Source organism: Falco biarmicus, chromosome 9 (genome assembly GCF_023638135.1).
Source record: "Falco biarmicus isolate bFalBia1 chromosome 9, bFalBia1.pri, whole genome shotgun sequence".
NCBI classification, from domain to species: Eukaryota; Metazoa; Chordata; class Aves; order Falconiformes; family Falconidae; genus Falco; species Falco biarmicus.
In genome coordinates, this window is record NC_079296.1 from 38,067,793 (window position 1) to 38,087,740 (window position 19,948).

At 42.3% G+C, this 19,948-nt stretch overlaps 1 protein-coding gene across 5 annotated transcripts in view; it reads left to right on the forward strand.

Moving 5' to 3' along the window:
* Positions 1–3,375: 3,375 nt before the first annotated feature.
* Positions 3,376–19,948, forward strand: part of HERC4 (HECT and RLD domain containing E3 ubiquitin protein ligase 4) — a 44,528-nt gene continuing 27,955 nt past the window's right edge. For 3 of the 5 annotated variants that reach the window (XM_056351647.1, XM_056351650.1, XM_056351651.1), the window contains exons 1-5: positions 12,411–12,597; positions 13,444–13,599; positions 14,825–15,116; positions 17,921–18,080; positions 19,356–19,432. In XM_056351647.1, coding sequence (XP_056207622.1) covers positions 14,891–15,116; positions 17,921–18,080; positions 19,356–19,432 — 463 coding nt within the window. In that variant the 5' untranslated portion in view covers positions 12,411–12,597; positions 13,444–13,599; positions 14,825–14,890. Of the gene's footprint in view, positions 3,397–12,410; positions 12,598–13,443; positions 13,600–14,824; positions 15,117–17,920; positions 18,081–19,355; positions 19,433–19,948 lie in introns of those variants that run through there. The other 2 variants (XM_056351648.1, XM_056351649.1) reach the window with 2 other exon arrangements.

Here is a 19,948-nt window from a genome sequence, read left to right on the forward strand (position 1 = left end):
GGACCCTCTCCTTCCCTGTCTTCTTTTATTTCCTCACTTTATTCCTTGTCTTTCATGTCTTTCCTTCTCTTGTTTTTAATAAGAACCTGACTTAGCAGACGAGACAAATTTTGCTATGTTGTTTCAGGCCTCCAACTGAGAGAGCACTGGTTGGCACCAGCTCGGTCCGATGCTGGTACACGTTTGCCAGATCTTGCTGTAGCTGATACAACAGTGGATTTGTTTTCTTTAGTTTATATGTAAGAGAGGGCATGGAGCCAAACACTGTGTTTGCACTTTTTCTGTTCTTTTCTGGGGTTTGCTCTCCCCTTTTTTGTGGCTTGTCTAATTTTTACTTCAGATAAAACAGGATTAGACCCTAGCAACTATGGATTACCTGTTTCAACTAGGTTCTTTATCTTTCTACAGAATGTACATCTCCAAAACATCTAAAAAGGATGTTTATAGCCATGATTAATACCAACTGAACAGATTGTCAGAGGGACTGGTACAGAGTGGAGGTATCTTGTCCCCTAAATCTAAAGGAAAACAAAATACAGGAACGTTATTAAAGTGAAAACCTTATTATATACTTTATATTTTGATTATTTGAACTTTTTCTCCTTTCATTTGTATTGTAATGAAAGTTTAATTTATTTTTTTCTCATGGTAGTTATTTCTGTGGTTGATACTAAGCAGACCTGACATCTACACTGTCTGCCTTTGTTAACCGCTTACTGTTGTCGAGCGAGAGAGTCATATACATGAATGCTTTTGACGGGGTTAAGATTAACACAACAACACATTATGGATTGTATTTTTAAAAGTGGATTAAGAGTCAGTCTAGCGAGGCGTATTTGGTAACCACACAGTCTCTATTTCCAATTACACATTCGTCAAACAGAGATTTACAGTGCAGTCCTTATTCTTATCACTTAAACGGCATTGCATATCTAGAACAGAGAGCAGAATTTCATCCAGGCTATTTACAAAGAAATTCCAAAACCCTTAAAGAACAGAGAAACTTCACTGAGAGTCTATCTGTAAGTGCTTTTAACATAAAAGAACAGAATAAGTGTGGCTGTTATTTGTGGGAACCTGATTAATGTGCATCACATGGTAATGAGGAAAATGTACTGAGGGCCTTGCCTTCTGTCTGAACTAAGGGCTTATATACCATTTATACAAAACACAGGTATCTTCAGTATCTTTTTTCTAATAGGGGCATTCCAGGGTATTTCTTTGTTTTATATTAGAGTCCCTGAGGCCTACAGCAAATTAAACACGAAGGCAGCTGGCAGGAGCCTGAGGCAGCTCAGCCTAACGGTAGGGCAGATCAGGGCCTTTGGGATTCTGGAGTAACCGAAACCAGAATGAATGGCTGGTGGTTTTGGCACCAGAGGCTTTTGCGCCTGTTATAGACAACTAGAACTTGTAGAAAATATAAGCTCTAGTCAGATGTTTAATAGGACAAAACAGTCAGTAACTTAGTTGCCAAAATTATACTTCATGAGATACGCCCCTAATTAGAGTGCCTTAAAGGGTCGTTGCTGGAAGAGAATAAGGAGGGGGCATTTATGGATAGTCTACATCTTTTAAAGTAATCTCTTGAGACCTCTTGCTTTCTGAGCACGCTCAAATGAGAGTTTCAGTGGTTTAGCCACAGTGTGCATGGCTGTCAGCTCATCTCTGAACTTGTGGTCATCAGATCACTGCAGCTAGGTAGGCCTGGGATAAACAGTTTGGAGGACAGCTACGTGATTGTTCAGTGAGGTGACCAGAGGAACGAACTAGAGACGAGGGCTTGACACACATCGATTAGGTAGGAGGAGAGCATAGTTTGCTAACAGTTCGCTAAAATATGACAGAAGCAAACTCCATGGAAAGGAGAGACTTACGTAGTATATTGCAATGGTGCAGCAGGATGAACTGGGAAATGGCCAGTCTGAAGGGCCACAGCTGGGGCGGAGAGATTATATCCGTACTTGCACGGAACACACCATCTCGACACATGGTGGCAGCAGAAAAGCACGGCAGTCTTTGTGCCCAGTAAAAGGCAGCAGTGGCCTCTGGGGTTAGGGGAATCCTGTCGTCTGGTTCTAGCTAGGAGAATGAGTGCTAGCTGCTACTAGTTCACCCCTTGTGCACAGAGTCCAGAAAGCATTGACTCTGCCCAGCTCTCTGATCGTGTAGACAAGGGAAAAAAAACTTCTGCACAAGTTATATGCCTTTAAAATTTTTCTTCCTTTGTATTAAAACCAGTGCCATTTTGTAATGAAAACAGAACTAGGGTGTCATTCCCAAACTCTGAATCTCATTAGGTGACTGATTTGAGAAATAGTTGCTGTTTTAACAGCGCTTCAGTGTGTCACCTTATTCTGCACACTTGAGATCAGTTTACCGGCTCCTCCCGGTGGTTCTGGCACTCTTTCCCTTACGCTGCCTCATCTGTCTGGAACGCCTTCCCTCAGGCCACTGAGTCACCTTCCCACTTTAAATGTTGCGTTTTTCATTGTAATTTTAAACTGACATGCATTATAACATAATGTGTAGAAATGCAGATGCACTGCAAAAATAGTATCTATAGATACTGATGAACCTTCAGAAAACCTGGTTTTTTTAAGGATAAAACTTCACTGACAGAATTAATTTTAAAATAAAGATCTTTCTTGTCAAAGCACAAGCCAACATTCAGAGGGGACAGAGATGGAAATTAAAGTAATTTGATAGTACCAGCTTATTAAACACCATCAGTATCAGAATCACTCTGTCCAGCTGAGTAACAAGTGATATACTGATAATGTAAGCTCACTTACTGGAGTAAGGATCATGACCCAGAAGATTACCTCAGAGCAGCAACAGCAGGAGGTACTGGCCATTCTGACTAGCCATGCAAACTGTTAAGTATGCCTAATGTGACTTTCTCACAAATATATAAGACAGAGAAAGAGACAGAGAAAGAAAAAGAGAGGAGGATAATAGGAAACTAAATAAAACCTCTAATTCATTTCAAATAAGTCACCTAGTAATAAAAAAGGTTATGAGTACTTTCCCAGGCCACATTTAAGCCATTGGTTCTGTTTATGCAGTTGTCAGTCTCCAGAACCGTCTAATCTCCAAACAGTTAAAATATTAATTTACTCAGTGGAAGGAGTCAAAAGATATATCACAGGATTTAAAATATATTCTGATCTGATAAACCACACATATTACAAGCCAAGTTTAGACCAACTGGTACATCAGTGACATGTAGTAATGCCATGTGCTATCACACAAGTTATAAAAAGGAATTCTCTTTCTGCCTAGGGTGCCTCTGAAAATGCTTTTTTAAATGTCTCACTTCTTTTTGCTTTAGAAAAAGAAGAATATTGGAAGACTCCAAACTGTGGCACTTAGAAAGAAAATGCAAATATTATAGTAAGTATTTTTCATTTAATCTAATTAGTAAAGGCCTTTTAAAGCACAACAAAACCTTTTTGGCACGCTTAATTGGTGGTGTGGGGCTGTGGAAGCTCAATATTTGAACTAAATTTTAGACATAATCTTAAGGTATATGCTTAATGTTAAATAAGGACAATATAGCAAATAAATTCCCATTATTTTATAAAGAAATATTTAGTAGTTTGGAAATTCAAAGACAGGATATGACTAAGCCTATGTTTTCATTAAGTAGTTAAAAAAATTTACTTTCAGTTTTCTTACGTATTTGTTGAAAGGCTAAGGGATTACCTGTGTATATCCAGCAGCATATTCTCATTTAGTGTATCTATATAACTTCATATTGCCTAAGATTTTGTCATTTGGGTGACTAGAGGCAGTCACCTAAATCTTTACTCACCATTTTTTGAAAATCAAAATAGACATTTTGAAGAGACATACTTCAGAAAGTCGCAACCATAATGTTAATAACCCATGGGTATCGTATATGAAAATTGTTCCTCCTGCATAGAGTGGATGTGTTTCATTGTGCGTTCAGCTGTTGAATAGGATTTAAGATGTTTGAGTGAATAGAGAAGTTTTAAGTGGGAGCTGGAGCAGGAAGGGGAGCCAGAACTGCTGGTATCATGCTGTGTTGAATAGAGTTTATGTGAAATGCATTTCAGTTTGCTGACTGCACTGCATGAAAAGAGTATAAACATGTATTTTTTCATACTTGAGATACTCAGTTGTGGTTTTCGAGCTGTGATATAAAACGCATCAAGACTTGGCTAGTTTAAATTGGCATTAGTTCCATTGACTTCCATTAAGAAACAATTTACCCATCTGAGGGTTTGAGCTGGAGGAAAGGGAAGTGTGGAAAATGACAGCTTTCGTTTATTGGCCAGGGAGGGCCAAGAGAAAGAACTCAGTGGAAAGAACTTCCAGAGTTTTCCTAGCCTTAGTCAAGATAATGAAGTTTAAAATCCAAGAACCAGTGAATAATTTGATTCCCAAGAATGAGGCCTCCAATAACAGCCTCCACCTTGCAGATATGGCTACTTTCTGTGCCCTCCCAGGGGCTCCTTTTGATTACATTATTGAAACTATTAAGGAAGTAGAACAGTGCTCCATGCATTATTGTTTCCTTTCCTGGTTTTGAAAAACTTGGGAAAGAAACTCTTTACATACTGTATGCTTCCTAATCCTGAAATACTTTTTCTCTATGTACATCACACAAGAGAAAACTTTTGGTTCTTTTGCAGAGATGTGAAGATCTCTCTGCTCTAGATCCTGAGATGCAGGATATGATGCAGCCAGATGCTTACATCAGAAAATACATGACAATGAATATATTATTAGTTTCCTGTTTTATTCTTTTTATGTTGATCACCATATGTCCAAAGAAATTATAGCAGAGGCAAGCATGGTATTTGAATCTTTAATTATAGTTTTAAAAATATTGCAGTTCTACTTGTCAAATGGCATTTCTTTTAACTTGCTATAGTTTTGTTAGAAAACATCAGGAAAATTAATATAACAATATCTGTTATGTTGTTACTTGGGCAAATACTGAGTTCTGTGTCCAGTCAAAATTAGCTGAAAACTAAGGTGTAGGAACTTTTAAAGCTAAGACTTTAAAATTGTATGTATTGCTATTAACTATTTTTGAACTAAATCTTAGTCAAAAGAGAAAAGTTTTCATCAATTTTACTTCAAAATGTGCAGGCAATGCAATCTGAAATACTAGACTTTTAAGAGATCATTGCTGATATAACTTACTGGAAATTATGACTATTTGTAACCGCAATAAACAAAACACTTCTAGGTTCACGTCTATTACAATTCTTCAGAGAAGTCAGTAGGGATTACTATAGTTATGAACAGACTATTTTAATGCTTATGGTTATTATAAACTCAGAAGACAAAACAAACAGGTTTCTAATGTTGATGAGCTATTTAGAGGCTCAAACATAAACAAGAGGTCAGAAAAATCATAAAGATCACGTCATTTGCCTCTCAGAAAAAGTGATTTTTAATCCTAATGCTGTTTATTACAAAGCAACCACTTGGCCATAAGGCCAAATAAGCATTATTTTTGTTCATTTTATAAAAAAAAAAAAGTTATACTCAAAGGAATTTAATTTGTAACATTTCTGTCTGTTAAAGAGCCAGTTTGTTTGGCTGAGTTTGCTACAAGCTTGTAAGCTTACAGTATTGTTTGTATTGAATTGCCTGCAAAATTTTATCACATTGTGCACATTATTTTTTTACAAGTCTACGGGCTAAAAAATAATGTGGAAGTGTTTTCTGATTAAATTGGAGTTTCAAGCTGACTTTCTTGCTGATAATCTGTCTGGGTTTGGATGTCTCCACTGGGTCATGGGGCATACAGGAGCTGCTGTGTCTCAGTTGGATGCTGTGGAAATGCTGTGCCTTTTCCTGAGACAGTCTTGGGGACAATCTCCCAGGGATCCAGTCCCTAGGACTACTCTTAGATCTATGTCTGTGTATGTTTCAGAGTGACTTTGTTGCTCTAGAACCCTGCCTAGAAGCTGAAAATAGCCCTGTATGCTTCCTTTATGAAAGTAAAGATATGTGTGTTAAGTGGGGACTATCCAGTACCCCTCAAGTGACCATTTCTGAAGGGGATCAGTGATCATATTTAGTGGTGTCCTAGTGGCTTGCTGACATCAATGACAAGAAATCCTTCATCAATCAGACATAGTGATGAATCACTGCTACCTCCCTCATCCAAGAAAAAAAACCAACAGCTAAATGCAATGGAGATTTGGCACAGGTGGCTGCTCTACTGTTTCTGCTTCCAAGTGATACATAGTTGCTTTAGCCTCCCCCTTACAAGCTTGAAGTTTTAAAATGAAACAGCTTTTTGCATGCTGCTAGACCAAATAAACAAAGAAACCTTACCCTAGAGACACCGTCCCAAGATTTTCTGGAGAGAAATACGAGCCTCTAAATAACTCATTAAAAAATCAACAACAAGATTGTCAGCATTTTGCACAACTCCAGTGTCAGTAAACAGAAACAAAAGCTTACAAGATTGTGGCGATTTTTCTTTCCTAAACAGGAGCTTAAGAGTATTGGCATAGATCTCTGGGAACATGAGGAGTCAATAGGTTTCTCTACATATGAATTGTGTGGATAGCAGCAGTGGTTCAATTTTTCACACAGCTATGAGGATTTGATTGCTCATTTCATACAGCTCACTTCCCTTCTGTCTCCAAAATCAAATTATTATTTTTAAAAATCTTTTATTCTAGTGCTAAAGTTGAGACCTACAACATAGGAAATTCAGACTTACAGTCCTCCAAGGACTCCAAGCTCTGACTGCTCACACATAATTTCTGTGGAGCTTCTTAACAACCTCAGGAAGAGAAATCTAATTTTCCATCTGTCCAAGAGTCTTTGTCCACTCTGAATATTTAATCCACTTTTTGACCAGAGATCTCCTGTACTGTAGTTGACAACAAATGGCACAGATTCATTACCACTTTGACACCACATTTCAGTCCATGCTATACCAAACATCTATCAGTTGCTAACTGCACAAAAATAGATCTTAGAGTGTCATGCCCCTCTGGGTTTCAGTAATACGTGTGAAATCATGAGTCTTATCCTGAATTAAATCGCAAAAGCTGAAGAGTACTGTCCAGTCTTGTTTACTAAACAGAAATATCTTTGTTGTAAAATAGTCCCATATTTTTGAGCGATAAGTACTAGCAGAAACACCTGGGTGTAGTTTGAACATACTAGCCACAGTTTATGCCTCAGAGTTATTTTCTTCACAGCTATTCTTCATGGAGTCCTACCATAGGACCAGAGAAAATAGCATGTCCTTATAATTGTCTAGGCACAGGGCCACAGGCTACTACACCTAGCTGATGGTGGAGTCCTCAGCTTTCTAGAGACGCGTGCTGTGTCATCTTCTCTCCTAGCAATCAGCCCCAACATCCATTTCATGTCATGCCTGTTGTGCCCTCTGATACTCAAACGTTTCCTTACAGTTTCTTTTTTCTCCTCATCTGCAAGCGTTACTCTGGTCTAGGACCTTTTCTTTCATTATTTCTGTTCCCATGCCCAAGCACATCCATGCCTTCTTGCTACTGCCTGGGAAGGTGGGTTTTTTCTCTCAAATTGTACTCCTTGTAAAGGTAAGGACTTTATCACCCAAGAAATGGGGTGGGAGAGAAAGCTGAATATCGGGAAAAATTCAGTGTGGCTCAACAGAGAGGGGGCTTTATCATGGTATTTCTGGTTTCCAAACCAGCACGATTTTTTCTTCCATTCCACACTCTATTCCAGTAACGACAAACTTAATTATGTGAAGAAAATGCCAGCTTCCTCTGCACCTCTAAGAAAGAGACCATCTGTGTCATTTTCAGAGTTAGTTTTCCCTTCTGCTGTCTCCCAACCCCTCTGAGAGAACAGAGCCCTCCACCCCGCCTCTGATTACAGGAGCACCTTACTTCTTTCACAGTCAGGTCACCCTGTGCGTGGGATAAGAAATGACACTAAACAGTCCAACACAGAAATTTGCAAAGAAGCCAAGAGTGCTCACCATGAAGCGTTGTGACCAGCCTGTGTGTGAGCCTCAGTTCTGGTGCTCTCCTGTGCCTCTTTGTTCTCCTCAGTGCAGGCTGCTACCTTTCTGCTGCTCTTTACGAAATAGTAAGAAGGCTAATTTTAGGATGCTTCATCATCCTGCCATGCAAAGACACAGTGTCATGTCAGAATCAGCAGCATGTGGCACCACTTGGAGCTGCTATTTTATAAGCTGAGGTTCAGCGTGTTCTCTGCACGGCAGAACTGGCTCAATTATTGAGCTTGTATTCCCATAGGATTGCACCTTAAAAATCAAAGGTCAGTTTCAGCCTGACCAAAACCCCAGTTTAATGATGTGGGAACTGATGTCACAGCATCCAACACCTAAGCCAAAAATCCAGAAGATTACATGGGAATTTCCTGGTATTTGGTTGGCACCTGGCCTGCTGCATTATTTATAATAGAAAAATTCATGTAGTAGTGCGAAACATCACTGCAATAAGAAGAGAATGTGCCACGTGCGGGAAGGGGCTGCACTCCCAGCCCTCTGTGTAGGATGCTCAAAAATGTTCAGCATCTTAAGCCCCAACCTGCAGGTGCCTGGGCACTTATGTGGCTTCTGCCATACTGCCAGGATATGGGGTGGTCACTCTGAGTGCCAGTTGTAGTTTGTGTGGGCCTGGGGATATTGGATCCATGCAAGAGTTTGTGAGCACGGGAGCTTCATGCCTAATGCAAAGGTCAGCTGGTTGTTTCCTTCACTGTAATCTTCCTGTCCAGGTTTCATCCTTGTCCTTCACTGCTTTTCCGTTTTCTTTACATCTTCCATCCTATGAATAGAATTCTTGTGGCTATTTCAGTTACATTTGGTGGCCTGAGAGGATGAGGGGAACAGGGTGTTGCAGGTGTTTGGTTTTGCTTATTGTATTTTAAGGTATGACAACTCAGCTTATCCTTAAACAGCTCCCTTAATTAGACACCTCGAGTTAGACACAGAACTTTAGATATTTTTGATTTAGTATTTAGATAGATTTACCATCACAAACAGGTCAAAAACAGTTCATTTTTTTTCACGTCACCATCAGTTAATAAATAATTGGTTTTACTGGTAAGCACATTTGCATTTGAGCTAACCAGAGTCATTACAGTGAGCAGGGTGGGCAGAGGGAGAACTAAAACATACTCAGCTATAAAGTAGCAGACCATATAAAACGTGTGTGTGAGTTATCTGTCTGTGTACACAGCCACTTTCACTAAGAGAACTTCCAGTAAAACTGAAATGGCATAAAAGGTTCTGACTACCTTGTTTGTAAGGCTATTTGCATTCTAAAGCCTTTGTCTTAATCAAGAATATTCTACACAAAAGCTTCACACAAAGGTTAGTAATTTCTCACAGCAAAATGCTGACATCTCTAATTTCATGTTATCAGCTGTTCTGGACACCCATTTCTATTTTCTGTATTCTGTGACACATCAAAGTATAAAACAAAGGTGTTTGAGATGAGGAATTAATGTTTATAAAGTACGTACTGACTGTTGCCAGGAGAAAATGGAGGCAGAGAGCAGAGTCCACCTCTGTTGTTAGCTATACAGAAAGTTTTGTGCTGTAACACCGCAGGCTTCAAAACTGTGTTTATTAATTGGAAGATATTTTCCAGTGATAAAGCATCAAGTATACTTTAGTTAACACTATATATTATTTTTTCATTTTTGTATTATCTGAATGGGTGATTAACTGGGGTACAATTTAAAAACCACAATTTTGCTGACAGCAATCACCAGGCAGTAGCCAAGCATTGCTATTTTAATGGTGGCAGGGCAACTGAAAATAGTTTCCTACTTGTTGTGACCATCAGTGAGAAGACTGTGCAATTGTAATAGGAAACCCTTTGTGCTAAGGCACTCCGAAGGAGTAAATGCCTTCTCCAAAGTTAACCAGATTTAAATTTCTTGTTTTCACAGTATTTTGCATCAATACAATCAATGCAAAATACTGCGGTTTTTTGCAAGTACTATAATGGTCGTTGGGAATTTTGAGATGCAAGCATGCTCACGCACAGTTCTTTTGACCACTGTGCCTACAGAACCACATTTTGGCAGATTTAATGCCAGTGGATGCAGAATTGGTTGCCCTGAGTGCCAGGGAGGCCAGGCAGTGGTGTGGTGTCAGAGCAGGTACTCCCTTCCCGCTGCTGCCTATCTTCAGCCCCATGAAGGAAGGGGCTTTCTCAAGGCACTAAGACAGGCAGGATATGGCTTCTCCAACACGGAGAAGAGGAGTTGCTAAGATAGGTAGTAAGTGGAATGAAAATATGGCTTATACTTTATTTGAAGGTGCATTTGAATTATTTCACTTACAGTAATCAGATTTTAGGACTAAAGTAACTGTTTTAAATAAAACAGCTATGTGTACCACAGAAGGAAGTTGAGGTCTGTGCAACACTGTGTGTTGTTTCAGGCTTTATTATTGTCTTATCATACTATTTTCTCATTTTATTATTATTTTCTCATTTAATGCATTAGGCCAGTTACACCAAAATACTTTCTTATGTAAGAATTGTACTGGGCGTATAATGTTCTCTTCAAGTACATGGACACATCCCCACACGCTGGTCAGAGGACACATTGCACAATGAATAACTATTTAAAATCTACTTCACAGTGTAATTATTCGTAGTTACCACTCTGGTGGTCTCACAAAACAAAGGGAAAAGGAAGTTTAGAAGATAAGGAATGAAATGTTTTCCTCCATTTGCTATGTGTAAGAGCTACTGCTAACCTTCTGTTGTTACATGCAGAATGGGAAAAGGCAAATAACATCTCCTCTTTAAATAACAGACCTGTGTTACTTGCTGCCTTGAAAAGTGCTGCATCATTTAGCCTTTGTCAGCTATGCAGCTCTCTCATTTTCTCAGTGTCTGAGTTTCGTGTTTCTGGTTTGGATCTTTACTGATAAACCTACAACCCCAAGTCCTGAGAAGTCCTGTAGACTCTTACCTATTTAGGTACACAAAGGAGTTTAATGGCTGGACCAAGACATCCCATCTGTTGGGTTGTTTTTTAAATGCTTTCCATTACGGGGCAAAAAGACACCAAACATGGAACCTGCCGTACCCGTAGTTTGCAAAATGATTTGCTGTGAAGTGTGCTTGGTCCTGGCCTTTTTTACTTCCTGACCTACAGAAAGGTGGATCCCAGAATTACTGCAGAGAGGCTGCTAAGTAACGAAACCACATTTGGAATCCCAGCGTGTTCTACTTAAAAAAATTGCCATGGATTTTCCTCCTGGTACTAAGCAAAATCCTAAAAAACTTGTCTAGTGTGTAAATGTATCTTGCCTGCTCCACTGGAGATAGGTGTTCAGTGGAAAAAAACGTTTATGCCCACTTTGCGTATGCTCTGACACTGAGGAGTGCTTGCAACTGGAATGCAGAGTTCAGAAACCTGCACCCACTTCTGTGGGGGGGCGTGCTGTGCTGGCCATGGGCTGGCGGGCAGCAGGGCGAGCGGGCAGCAGGGCTGGCGGGCAGCAGGGCAGCAGGGCTGGCGGGCAGCAGGGCTGGCGGGCAGCAGGGCAGCAGGGCTGGCGGGCAGCAGGGCAGCAGGGCGGGCGGGCAGCAGGGCAGCAGGGCTGGCGGGCAGCAGGGCTGGCGGGCAGCAGGGCAGCAGGGCGAGCGGGCAGTAGGGCTGGCGGGCAGCAGGGCTGGCAGCGGCCGCGCCCGGGACAGCGGCCCGCCGTGCCTGCAGCCGCTGCCGGGCAGGCGGAGCAAGCCCCGCAGTGCGTTCCTGCCGCGCCCCGGCGGCTCCAGCTCCTCCCGCTCACTGAGCGCGCTCCCTCCACGCCCTCGGAGATGGGCCGGCGGCTCCCGCGGGCTCCGGAGGTCACGGCCGGGGAGCAGCAGCGCGCAGCCCCGTCCCGGGCAGCCCCGCACGGCCGGAGGAAGACGCCTCACGAAGCCCTCCTCGAGCAAACCTGGCGGGACCGCTTTGCCCCGGAACATGCTCATTGGGATTTTTTCACTGCTGATGTAAAACCAGTGCTGTAACGCAACGATGGTTTGTGTTTCCAAGCTGCTGTACATTTTTGCGCTCGAGTGCTTCCCCAGTCCCCCGCCGGCCTTTGGGCGCCCCGGGAGGGCGCCGGCGCCGCTCCCCCGAACTCCTCCGGGTGCCGGCAGCTTCTGCCCGGCCGCCTCACAGCCCGGCGGCGGGGCCCGACGCGGTGACCGTGACCGCGACCGCCACCTCCCTCCCGGCTTCGGTCCGGAGCCCGCCCCGGGACCCGCCCCGGCCCCGCTCCGCTCCCGCTCCCGGCAGCTCGAGGACCGCTGCCCCCGCGAGCCCCGCGCTGACGTCACGCCGCGCCGCCGCTGCGTCACCGCCCCTGGCCACGAGGCCGGGGAGGCGGGCGGGGGAGCGGGCGCGCGGTGGCCCCGCCCGCCAGTCGGCGCCTGCGCGGGAGCGGCGGCCCGGCCCTGTCAGCGCTCCGGGCTGGGGCTGCTCACGCCCTCGCGGTGGCCGGTGGGGCCTGCGGCGGGCGGGCCGGCCTTGGGCGCGGCCTCGCGGCGCCGTGGGGAGCGCAGCGCAGCGGGACGGAGCGGAGCGCCTGGCCTGGCCTGGCCTGGCCGCCGCTCGCCGGTGAGTTCCGTCGGGCCGTGACGCGCCGCTGTACCCCCGCGGTCCCGCGCGTGCCGCCCTTCGCCCCGCGGGGCCGAGAGGAGAGCGGCCGTGCCCGGCCCGCAGGGCCCAGCCGCGGGGCCGGTCGGACGGCGACCGCGGTAGCGGGGCGGGACGGGACGGGACGGGCGGCGGCGTCCGCGGCGCGGGGAGGCGAGCGCGGGCGGCCGGTGGGCCGGGGCGGTTGGGACCGTTACGGGCGACGCCGCTCGGCAGCCGCGGGGCGCGCTGAGGGGACGGGCGGAGGCCCCGCGCCGGCCACCGAGCTGCGCCTTTCCGCCGGGGCCGCCCCCGCCCCGCCCGCGCCCCCCGGCGGGGCCGGCGGTGCCCGGGGGAGCCGCGCCGCCCTGGGGCCGCGGGGCGCTGCGGGAGCGGCGGTGCCCCCGCCTGAGGGAGCGGCGGGCTGTGCCCGCAGCGCCGGTACCTGCGCCGCGCCGGTACGGAACGAGCGGGGTGGTTTCCCCCGCGTTCGGTATTTGGTGTCACTGGGCTGCTGCTGACGTCACGGGTGGTAGCATCCAGCAGCTGACACCGTGAGCTGGCTGCCACGGCTACGCGCAGGGGTGAAATACTGCCGTGATTTGCCATCCAAGTGCAAAACTTACTTGGCTGCTGTCTCTGAAGAGAAAAAAGCACAAACACCACACACACACCCCCACACACACCCCGACGGGAGCGGATAGCTGTGCCAACAGCAAGGGGAACTTTCCTGCTTTTTGCCCCACTGGAGATGGAGATAAATCTTGACGATGAAAATCTCAAACCAGTGTAATAATCACGTGTCTCTTCTAACTTCTTGTGTTGCAGGTTGGAGCTTGCACTGCAGTCACTGCTACAGATGTGTCAAAACTGCTGTTGCATAGCTATGTCTTAACCGAAGACGTTTTCATGTTGGTGTCCCCTTCTGAATGTGGTAGGATATAGCTAGGGAAATACTTGATCATGCATCATCTCCTGAGATAGGTAAACAGAATGCAATATATTTTAAGCTGTTTGGGGTTTTTTGCTTGGGGTTTTTTTTTGGTGAGATCGCAGGTGTAGGCATCTTCTTTACTATGTTTTGATGTTTACAAAGAAAATAGTTCATCCTATTGTGCTGGCAAGAATTCTGCCCTTTGGTTTACGTAATGCTTAGGTGCGAACTGATGGCTTGCTTCTCTGAGCAGTTCTTTGTTTAGGCGGTTTACATGTGTTATGACCTGGCAGAATAAGATGGAATGCATTTGTAAGTGCATTGTATTCCACGTTCCATTTTACATGCTGTCTTCCAAATAATGGTCACAGATGAAAATTTGTAGCAGTTTTATACTGTGTTGCACTGATTTTTAAATTGCTCTGAAAATGTGTGGAAACTTATGTCGCCGAAGTGTAGTATAAGTAATAGTGAAAACATTGTCATAAATTCTTTTGAGTGCAATACTGAAAATGAGAGATGTGTAGCTTTGTATCCTTTCTAAATAGGTGCAGAGTTCGTCAGCACAAATACTGGTAATTGCAGTTTCGGCATTAGGCACAGGGGTCTGCGTGGGCAAGTTTGTGTGTGTGGCCTCCAGTTAACAGTAGAGTAACGATGAAGCTGTAGCCGCTTTTGATTGCAGCACAAGAGAGGGGACTTGAGTTTCAGCCATGTATTTTTAAGTTTGGTTGCCTCATAGTTGTTTAAATTTAATGGTTGACACCATATTATTTGGGTTGTGTAACTGGATTGATCAGAGCTGACCAATTTTTTCCAAGCTATGAGTCAAGTGTTGTTTTTGGGGATGATCTTGAGGCTGTACACAGTGCTTTCTGGAGATCCTTGTATAAAGAAACTAGCCTGTACTGTCTCCTTAAAAAGGCGTGTGAGGTCATTTCCACCGGCTAAAATTGGTTGTGACTGCCATTTGTATAGATCTGGATTAGGGATTAGAGAAGTTCTATGAAGAATATTTTAAGTTTTTGAAACTAAGTTATATAAAACTGAGGACCTGCACATCTTACAAGTTGTATTGGAAATGGGAGGGAAAACGTTTTATGCAGAGTTAATGTAAATACTGTGCAAAAAGTAAATCACACTCTTAAAAAAGTGTTTGATGTGTTATATTGGTATATAGAAAGTGAACTTGTGGATTACATGCTAGATAGAAGGTAATATAAATGTTAGGGACAGTACTGACAAACCCTACTTTTTTTTTTTTTTTTGGAACAGCTACGCAGAAGGGATATTCTAGAAAAGCAAAGTTGGAAGATCTCTGTGATCCAGAGAAGCGTAAACATGTTGTGCTGGGGAAATGCATCGTTTGGACAGCTTGGATTGGGTGGAATTGATGAAGAGATTGTTTTAGAACCCAGAAAAAGTGACTTTTTCTTAAATAAAAGGGTCAGAGATGTAGGGTGTGGACTGAGACATACTGTTTTTGTCCTGGATGATGGGACTGTTTATACATGTGGTTGCAATGATCTAGGACAACTGGGGCACGAAAAAGCCAGGAAAAGACCCGGTAAGTTTAGAATTAATGAATTGTGGAGAGTGTGTGGTGGTGCATGTAGTTTTTTATCTTTTTATGCTACATCAAACCCAAGGTTGCCAGTGTCTGCGCATGTGCTGAATTGTATGCATATTAGTTCTTCCAAGAACAGGTATATTTTTAATTTGAAAAGCATACCTTTGCTTGGATTGCATCTTGTGACAGTTGGAAGCAACCAGCTGTGAAACATGGCTGTCCCCCCATGTTTTTGCCTGCTGTGCAGCTGAGTACTACCACTGTTTTTTATTTCCAGCATAGAATTGCTTTACCTAAGGCCGTGGAAGACGCTGGCTGTCTTTAATCTGAAGGGGAGGTGACCTGCTTCAATACATGGATTAGCATTGTAGCATATGTATGGATTTGGCTACTGGAATATGGTAGAAATGAATACCTGGCATACCGTCACTGAGAAACGTCCTGTGTGGTTTTAATTATCTAATATTTGATGTAGAGCAGGTCTGGTAAAAGCAATGTTCTTAATTCTCTGTTTTTTAAGAACTAACGATAAAACTTCTGATAAAAGACTTTCCAGCATGAGCGGTGCTACAGGAAGGGGGTTTGGAAAAGCCTGAAGGATGCAGTGTAAAACTTATTTGGGCTTTTTTCTTCCTATCTATGTTAGGCACGTGTTTCTGCTTCCTGCTAGCGCAGTTCTATAGCAGAAGTGGGTAAACATCTTGCAGGGACTGCAGAGGAGTGTGCACATGGGCTCTTTTCAGAGCTGTGCATGTGAGTCATATCTGCGTGCTACTGAGAGATAGGGAACAGTGCCTCTGACAGTACTTACAGCATAACATAAATGGAAGAGGCTTAGTAAGAGTTTCTTCTAATCACCGCTAGAGTGATTTTTCAAGTTTCTTGGGACAACTATTGATAGAAGTATTTCAGATGGAAACAAGGCATTATGCAATATTTTAGCAGTTCTTCCTTCAGAGTTTTGGCTTTGGTACCAAATAAAGATTTTTTTTGTGTAGTTGATAAGTAACTTTTTAAAACTAATTTGGACTTCTATTGGGTAACAGTAAATGGATATTAAAACTGATGAACTTTAGTCCTGTGCAAACTTCAGCTTCGTGAACATGAATTCATGATTCATGAACACGAATGACTCAGCGTATCAAATTTACTCTGAATGCTTGTTACCCACTTTGAAAATGATGCTGAATTGTCTTTTAAATCTAACAGTTACAACAAAAATACATGACTTAATTTTTGGTTTTTTAAAACAGTCTTTTACGAGCTTTTTTATGTAATGGACAAACATCTACTATAAATCTTTTATTTTTTTTAACACACTCCGACACAGTGGTCATGAGGATTGTAATGTCCTCCGTATTTTTTCTTTCATCTAGAGATTACTGACAATACTGTTGAATGTTCTAACATGAAGTCAGTGCATTGGGACAACTTTACTTGTGCAGCCTCAAGAGGCTCAGTATCTCTACAAATGGGTGGATGCTCTCTTTTGAATGTATTTTTGCTACCTGAAGATAATTTTGTTGTTGTCTTTACCACCTCCATGTCACCAGCGTCACTAGCTGTGCATTCCCTCTTTCCTCCCCACAGAGCTCTGCTTGCCATAGGGATTGTGTAGATGTTCCTTAATCCGTATTAGGCAAAGTCAGCCTGGCTAGTTTAGCAGCTGGTGAAGATAGTCTGAGCTAATCTGCATGCTGTTGCCTGAACTGGAGAGTGCTTACATGACCTCTTCCACTGACAGAGCTGTGGAGGCTCTAATGGGCTGAACTGGGGTGGTAACCTCTTTAATCAGACCACCTGTTTAAAAAAATGAATTTGTCTGCTGCCTGTGTTACTTTATTTTGGAGACTGAGTGCCTGTCACGTTGCAGATAATGTTAGCTACTGTTTTGAATTGAGTTAGGCTATGCTAGGCTGCATTTACAGCACTTGTTACATTGATAATACGCGGGCTTTTTCAGCCCTCTGCCATTCTTAGGCAGGAATAGAATTTCTGTGTCTGAAAACAGGGCACAAAAGCCCGCTTTAACGTTTTATTTAAGGGGACTGTTGAAAAGTCCAACCTTAACGACAGGCTCTGATGATAATTCTCCACTTCAGTGTTGCTAACATGAAAATGTTAAAGACTTTTGATCACAGATCATAAGCACAAAAACAAAATTTGAGTTTTTCCCAGTGTATTGATGCAGGCTACTGGAAAAAAGTCACAGATCTTTTAGTGTTTGCTTTTCAGAGGCATGCACTGTATATCTAGAAAAATTGCTCTGTAGGTTCTGTTTCTACAGTATTTTGCATTATAAAGAAGGACATTGTGTGGCTCATTGCAAAAACAGTAGCTTTAGTCTTTAATTTGCCCTGCCTTGTTCTGCAGGCTTTTTTGTTAATAATGAATAGGTGAATTTAATTTGCTGTGGTGGAATGTTTTCCTCTTACATAATGTCTACACGTGTAGTCATTTGACGATAATCTATTTGGCCTTAATATTAATTGAGTTTCTGTGCTCATTTTCAGATGGGAGGATTAGAAGGAGCCATCAAGCTGCACTTTTTTATGCACTTCTGTATATAGCTCCAGATACAGTTGTTTAGTTACTTTGGGGTGTCAAGTTCAACGTACTTCTAGAATAGCATGCTTATAATTGTAAATAAAGGATGTTTTGGGACGTTTCTGGGCTTGCTTCTGTGTCATTTTAGTTGATATCTTAGTACTGAGTATAACTGTCTTGAATGATACTACCTAGTTAGTAGCTTCTTTTATTAAACAGCTAACTTTCTTTTTTTTTTTTTTTTTTTTTGTTAGAGCATGTTGGTGCGCTGGATGCCCAAAATATTGTAGCTGTGTCATGTGGAGAAGCCCACACTCTTGCATTAAATGACAAGGGTCAGGTATATGCTTGGGGTCTGGCTACTGATGGACAGCTTGGCTTGCCAGGAACAGAGGAATGCGTCAGAGTACCCAGGTTAATATTAATTAGTATGTAATAAGTTATGTTTTTTGGGGAAAAAAAGTGCTTAAGTTCCATTGGTTAAGCTATTCTGCTGTTACAATTAAAAAAGCACATTAGTGTATTTTAGCTGTGGCACTTGCATGCTGTAGACAGTTTCCTTTCTCAAAAAGTCAGCTTATGTGAGAAGTGTGTGATGGGTTTGGTTTGGTCTTGGGTTCTGTTTTGTTTTTTTTTTTTTCTTTAATAGTCATCTACTAAGAATGAGAGTTATGTTAGAAAAGTAGGATGGGTATTTCAAGAATGTAAATGGGGATTGACAACTGCCATTTAAAAGAAGTTAAAGAGAAGTAGAATGTTAAACTTTCAAAACCGGTTGTGGGAGTAGGTTTGAGGAAGGTATGTTTGTGATCTGATTTTTGTCCTTCAGTTTTCACCCTAAATTTTTTTTAGCTGAGATCAAGTGATATGCCTTCTAGTTATAAAAATGAATGGTATCCAGATTCATTTGCTTGTTTTCAGGATGCTGTAAGCATTCCAGCTAGCTGAAGTTCATATTTTTACTGTGATGAATAGATTCACTGAAATCAGTGCAACTGTCTGTAGCAGAAAGTTTGTATATTTGCAAGCTGGAGGCTTTTTCTAATTTTGTATTTTACGTAAGCAAAAGACACATGAAAGTTACAATTCCTTGGAACATTAGTATTCATAACTTCATTGTGGCTATCTGTGACATGTCTAAATATGAAAGACATAAATAACTAATAGAAAGGGTTTTTTATTCCTGTATCAAATTTAAAAGCCCACAGGCCTTTTAGAAAGTCCTGGTTTTCTCATCAGAACTTGAAGGCATACTAGATTTAATTCACATTTGTATGTACTTGCAACTTCTTTCTATTATTGTGCAATACTTAATAGCTCTGTAAATGGAAGTTTTGATTGAAGTTAGTGTTGGTAGAGATGAAAAATTGAGTGTTCAACTTTATTCAGTCTTTAATATTGATAGAAAATGATTGTAAAACCATTTTTCTATTGGACACTAGAAAGTAGGGATCATTTTCTTCTTGCATCCAGTATTAATTTCTTCCACTCACCTGTGTGACATCTCCTTCCTAGCACATGAACCTCCCTAATTCTTCATTTCTAATTAAAGTTACAATATTGAAATTAGTTTCATATATACTTCAGTGAAAAGGATTCACTTATTGTATATTATTACCCTTTGGTGTGACTTTGTTTCATACCGTGGCCTAGTAGCTTAATTCTTTCTCTGTTTTCTTATTCCAATAGAAATATTAAAAGCTTATCAGAGATCCAAATTGTTCAAGTTGCTTGTGGTTATTATCACTCGCTAGCACTCTCAAAAGGTAAGCCAAATTCTTTTGAAGCTTTGTGTACATTCCTACCAGGTAATTCTAAAGGTTTCAACATTTATTTTGTCTTTTTTTAAAACGTGCTACTGCTTAACACAGATGGGATTTCAGGTTGGTGGGGAAGTGTAATTTAACAATGGAAGCTTGAATGTAACAAATTTGAAAAAAAAACAACCCACAAACAAATGTTGGGCTGTGCTGCTTTTTCTTCTTATGCTTTTTTGCTTTTTATCATCTTGCTTTCATGTTTCCTTTTAAAATTCATTTTTGTTTCTCTCCTTTTTCTGGTCCCCTTTCTTTTTCATCCTGCTAGCATGCCATTTTGTCACTAGTCTATTTTAACCTGTGACTTCTAGTTACTGAGGCTTTCACATGATGACTTCCTTGTCAGCTTTTCTATTGGAAAGTCTGTTTTATTGGTGCTTCTGTAGTTAAAATTTAACGTCACATCATAACCCACTTTTTGAAAGGTTTAAACGTGTCTTCAAAGTTTTTCTAGAGCTGTGAGAA